Source organism: Pterocles gutturalis, unplaced genomic scaffold (assembly GCF_000699245.1).
Source record: "Pterocles gutturalis isolate BGI_N339 unplaced genomic scaffold, ASM69924v1 scaffold7300, whole genome shotgun sequence".
Taxonomy (NCBI): domain Eukaryota; kingdom Metazoa; phylum Chordata; class Aves; order Pterocliformes; family Pteroclidae; genus Pterocles; species Pterocles gutturalis.
In genome coordinates, this window is record NW_010145722.1 from 20,590 (window position 1) to 26,729 (window position 6,140).

The 6,140-nt window shown below is 40.0% G+C and overlaps 1 protein-coding gene across 1 annotated transcript; it reads right to left on the reverse strand.

Annotated features, from left to right (window-relative positions):
- Nucleotides 1-3,944: 3,944 nt before the first annotated feature.
- Nucleotides 3,945-4,709, reverse strand: LOC104460430 (glypican-6-like; the record flags this gene model as incomplete). Its single annotated transcript, XM_010085468.1, has 2 exons — nucleotides 3,945-4,147; nucleotides 4,534-4,709. Coding segments are annotated over 2 exons (379 nt in total), but the record flags the coding sequence as incomplete, so codon positions are not given.
- Nucleotides 4,710-6,140: the final 1,431 nt, after the last annotated feature.

Genomic DNA, 6,140 nt, shown 5'->3' on the forward strand with positions numbered 1-6,140 from the left:
TTGGTTAGTAAACTGAAGGCAACTGCTGCTTGCTGAAACCCTGCATGCCCAGTCCATCTCCCAAGAACAGCTCTGTCTCACAGCCATTTTGCATGGAAGCAGCTCAAACTGGTTCACACAGCTGTGGGAATGCACAGCTGTAGTCATCCTTCCTAAAAATCATGCAGAACTGGAGCGATTTGTACGAGTGAGACTCAGATTTCGAGAGCTTTCCATGGACAGAGCTCTGTGATGCCTCTTAGGGAATTGGGATAGATCAGCCCTTACCAGAACCCAGAGGCATAAGTTCCTCTGCTCTTCCTCTTTAGCAGGAAATCTCTACCCTCTCTTTTCAATTCTTTCTGATTGTCTTTTTTGAAATGCCTATGTTTAGCCAGAGTTCAGGTAGTCTGCACTGCAGTTACAGCAGTGTGTAGCAAGTAGAGAAATCTGTGCAGTACAGTGAATGCTAAAAAAAATTAGGACAATGTAAAATCAACTTAACTAATATTAAAATTGAAAACATCACAGGAGTCTACCACACTGGCTATGTTATTCATTGCATCTAATTTTTTAAAAGCCTCCACTGTAAAAGGACATAAATTAGCAAGAATTTCTTGACTGCAGAGCATAAAGGGTTTACACAGTCAAAGTATTTTTTCCTTAGGACTTAGGTCCTCTTTCTTTAACAGGTAATTGTCTTCTTTATCATTTCTTACTTTACCAGCTGCTAACAGAAGAGAATTATTTAAATTGTGGCACACCAAAAAATTACCTTAGAAGAAGAATTATTGGATGTAAAGTATGTGCAAATAGAAGCATTGGAAATTATATAGAATCTCGCATTTATGAACACGAATGCTCTTTCTTTTCTTTCCTTCATTCCCAATTTCATTTGCCGTGTAGATTTAATAGCTCTCTTAATCTCAGAAAATGCAATGTATGAAGACACTATTTAACCTTTAGGGACTATTAAAGAAATGTATGCCTAATACCTCATGCAAAGGCATCTCCATCTCCTGACAAGATTTCACCGTGCATAGTAGGTAAATAAGAGGAGAAATAACATGGAAGACATAAATTTCTGTCAGAACTCACATAAGACAATCACATTTTGGCAAAGATTAGTCTGGTTTGTTATTTCACCAGGCAGTGCAGGGCCCCTCCTGCAAGCTCCTTGAGTGAGAACAGCCTTCAGCAAACCCCATAGTTCTTAGGGATCCCTCTTACTCTTTGCTCAAAAGTCCATGGATGTTTACAAATAGCTGAGAGCACCCTGGACATGGAGTTTGGCTGCACCAGCTGAAAACAGTCATCAGATCAGCTAAATGTGGGCCAAGACTAACACGAAGACTCTAGGAGTCCATCAGCTCCTTAGCCAGCAGCGTGGAGCAGGTACAGCAGGGGACCTGCCTCAGAGGGCTTGGACTGCGTTACCTGTCAATAAACTTTCAGACCCGGAATAATCATGTGGAAGTAGTATCAGTTACTGCTGAATAAATGCACAGCAGGAAAAATCAAAATGACACTCAACTTGTCCTGAAACAAGGTTGCTAAGGAGGAGAAGTGCAGAAAGGATGTGTATATTGGTAGAAAGAGATGGGACAGCGGAGAGTTCTAAAGGGCTCTTCTTGTAGAAAGATGCATGTGCAAGTTTGGGAAAAAAATTAAAAGAAAAGATCTTCTGCTTGATACTTGCTGTACCAGGGCCAGTGAAACAACCTGTTAGAATTGGCTTAAACTCTGCTGCTTAACTTCCTCAAGGCATAAATGCTGAATCATGAGATCTGCTCTAGAGGGAACCATCAGAGCAGCAGGAAGCACTGCTATGGCTGGTATAAGACATGCACAATTTGAACACCTAGCCAGCGACTCCTGCATACTAGGCTGGGCCCACAAGAATAGATCATTATGCTTTTAAGTACAAACAAATGTGAAAAAAAAGAACGGAATACAAGTGGCTCAAAACCTATGCTTTTTGTTATTAGACATACTATATAGATAGTTTGTAAATACTTTTTGGTAGAAGTGCTTAAGTATACTTTGTCCTAACGTGCTGTGTGCTTTCTACTTTAATTTCATGCCTAAATCGATAGGTAATTATAATCTGACAAGAAAAAGAGATTGCAATGGACATGATCTACCTGCTCTGCTGTTAAATTGTAATGTGGTTGGCTGGATTTACAGTGTTACCACAATTTTTCTATACCATTTCCAGAGTCACTGTGAGAATCAGGAAATAAACTTCTGGCAAATCATTTCAACACCATGCAGAATTGTCCCAAAAGCCCTTTATCTGTGGCTGATGGAAGAGGGAAGGTTTTGATGTCTAGTTGTTGACACTCATTTGTCCAGGATTTAAACAGCTTCCATCCTGGGTCTTATGACCAGATGCAAATTAGGGAAACTCTATCCAGGACCATGGTCATTTAGGCAATGATTATTAAAGCAATGTATCCTTGAAGAATTTGAGAGGACAACTGCCATCACAAATAACATCTGTGTCCTTCTCTAAGCCTATCACACAAACTCACATGCCCCCTACAAATACACACATATGAGAGAGACTTTTCCCCCCACCCTCAAACCTGTTAAGAAATGGACAACTGGATATGTAAAAAATTCTCTTCTTTGATTTTTGTGCCCACCAGTCATTAAAGAGTAATTTTCAGAGCAGCACAAAAAAAGAAGAGCTGGTTGACCAAACAATTTTTTTCTTACAAAGAAGTGTCAACCCTGAGCTTGTAATTAGGAAGTTAAAATCTGTGATTTAGATATATTTATATATATAAAAATAGATGATCATACTAAGACTAAAAAAGTGAAAGAAATCTCCATGTCAGTACTATATATTTGTTTGTTCTGAAATTTTGTAGAAGAAATCCTTGTGACACTGAAATTAACTGATATGAAAGATGTAGTTAAGTGTGGAACACACTATTGATCCGGTCACTGTTAGTCCATTAGAGAATTGCTGTCTTGGTAGGATAATGAACATAGTAGCAGAAAGTCCTAATCGATGGCAGAACAGTGACAAAAGGAAAGAGATTATATCACAAGAGATTGTTTTCTGTCCGAACCCTTGAAGGGAGATTAGTCAGGAGCGTTGTTTAGCGTTACCACCATGGCTGGTGGTGAGCTAAGTGGAAATCTGTGCCAATTGTATAACATGGATAAATACTAAAAGAAGCTAGGTGAAATAATGCTACTACCCATTTTTTTTACTGGGCATTAAGATTTAAATCCTAAACAACTGTGACACGATATTCTGAAGCTAGTGGAGTTACTACCATACTAAAAGATAAACTTATTTTTCAGCTTCTCTACCTTCATACCAATCAGATGTGGTTGGCAGATGGAGTACAAGACATTCACTGTTGAGACAGACTTTTGTGTTGGAAAAAAAAATCCAGACTTCCTCCCTATAGCAATGACCATTCATTGATGACCTGAATCATCTACAGAAGTTCCTGAAGGAAACCTGGCTGTCCGTGAAGAACGGTTGCATTTTTTTTGTTCCTTTCTTGTCTTTTTTTTTGTTTCATTGATATTCTGTTGAAATTCAGCAGCCTTGAGTCAGGCCTGATTCAGAAAGAAAACTTTTCTTGGTTTCTTCCCCCCTCTTTTTTCTCACTAGGGAAAAACACACACCATAAGATCCTTTTTAATTTTTGCAGCATAAAAGGAAATGAAGCTTGGAAAGTCTCCTGTAATAAAGGTTTGAGAAAGAATTCTCCCAAGCGTGGATATCATCTTCAGACATATCTGAAAAAAGCAGGAAGCAGTTCAGTCTGGCACCTGGTACTCTTTGGGAAAACAAAAAAGGGAAGCAGGTTGCAGTACTGCTCTCTTCTTGTAGAAAACTGCAAGTGTTTGTGGCACGGTCCATTGTCCGAGAGTATAAGAAAAGAAGAAAGTTGGCTGTTTCTGTAGCTAAAACACAGTTTCTCTGACCAGATCCAGGATTATCTCCACTGTCTCTGCAGTACGAGACTGATGAACACGATGAGCAATGTCTGCAGTGACCAGCCAGGCTGTGCGGCTGATGCCTCCACCTCCCTCCTGTCGGAGTCAACTGGTGGTGCTTCGGTGGTGATGAAATCAAACTCAGTGGGACAGATGTCATCCGTACAGCCGCTTCCGCTGCCTGAGCCGCTGGTTTCGTCACCTGGCACAAAGGAGAGAGGGAAACAACATGAGGGCCATGGGTTACAGTGTTCGTCCCTTTTCTCTGTTCCCATACCACCCAGCACCCCGGTGGGGATGAACATCTTGGGAACAGGAAAATGGTGGTGGTGCTAACTTTTGTTCAGTAAAGCATCCAAAAGAAAGCCACTGTGATTTAATTAGGTGACTAAATGCTCTTCTGAAAAAGGAGTGGACTGCTGGCATCATGGAAAGCCAAATATATAACTGGAACTTCATGGGACAGAAGAAGACTTCATGTTGTCAGCAGCACAGAGCACAAAGACCAAAGAAAGCCATTGTATTGGAACCAATTTATAAATGTGTTCCAAAAATATACTTATATAATGACAGTTAATGGTTTCTTACTTGTATCCTGGAAGTTGACATCATTTCCATTATACGCATTCTTCAGTTTGTTTGTCATGACACGTAAGGCCATGATTTGTTGTCGAATGAAAGTATCTGGCCTTGTGATGTCCACATCTACTTCTGGATTGTTGATCTGGTTGGTCAACCCATCATTCATAATCTCAGGCAAGTATCTATATAGCAGGATGAATGATTAGTTTAAAATGCAATAAGCTTCAGAAATAAAAGTCTGTACAGTAAATGCTATGCTAAGCAAATTGACACTGATAATGATTACACAGTTCTTAAACAGCTCCAGTGAAAACATTTTAAAAATATGGTTTTTAATTTTACAGACTCTAATGGATCTTTTTAGTAGCTCAGCTGCATGGAGAGCAGAAAGGATTTAAGCTCTCCAAGCTCCTAACTCTTTATATACTCCCCAGGAAGTGCACTGGCTCTGTGAACTATGGAAGAGGTTCACCAGCCAGCAGTAAGTCACTGCATGTTCAGATCCTCTGCTGATATGATTGGTTGCACACTAAATTAAGCACCTAACTGTGCATTCTTCTGTTTTTATTTCTTCTTGCCTAAAAAATATGAACTCCTTTTTTATATATAGCATATTTGTTGTTCTGAGATAGATTAGAAGGCTATCTGGAGGCATTATGGCTCTCCTTGTTTAAAGGAAGTAATTAATTTTCTTCTCCAATTCTTCCTTATGTTCCTTTTTTTGACCACTGTGAACATTTCCAGCCCATCCAACATGCAGGCCCATAAACAGTGTTGAGCATTTACCAAACTCTACTATTCTCTTTGATTTGGTCCTTACTCCTTACAAACACTCTATACCTGCATCTCCCATGTGCTTTGTGCATAGCATATTCAAGGTATGGCATTTCCTATCCATCCACACATCTGAATTTTTTATTCAGGCTCTTAGCTTATTATTTCTTGATTACTGCAGCATTCACTTCCCTAACCCTGGCAAATGCAGTCTTAGGCTGCTCACTGGCAGCAAGTGTGCTTTTGCAGGTATCTCTCGCCTACAAAAAACCACTCCCTGCCTCCAGTCATCCTATGGTAAAAGTCTTAATAATCTTTTGTTAAATACTCACACTTTGTTCCCAGCTGCTCTTTGTCCTCAGGAAACTCTCCTTATAGGTATCTGGAAAGCTACCTTTTTTCCTTCTTTGAATCCCTGTTAAAAATTATCTGTGCATTTTAAATCTGCTAGGCTAATAAAGGACTGACATTATTTCTCTGTGCTGGCATGGGATCCTCCATCTCCTCTCTCATCTGTCTTTATTTACCTACCGTCTTTGTTCTACATTTAGACTGGAAGGAATTTGGGGCATGTCCTGGGTTAAGCTGTGACAGAGTTAACTTTCTTCATAATAGCTAGTAAGAGGCTGTGTTTTGGATTTGTGCTCAGAAGAAAGCTGATAAAAAGTGATGTTTACGCGGCTGCCAAGGTCTGCAGACTGAAGAAGCTGGGAGGGAGCACAGCCCCAGTTACTAGCCCAGGATTTGATCTTAGGTTTGGGATTGAGACCCAGAGTGGCCAATAATCTATTCCGTAACGTACACGTCATGCCCAGTATATAGGTGAGGACCCTCCGGAA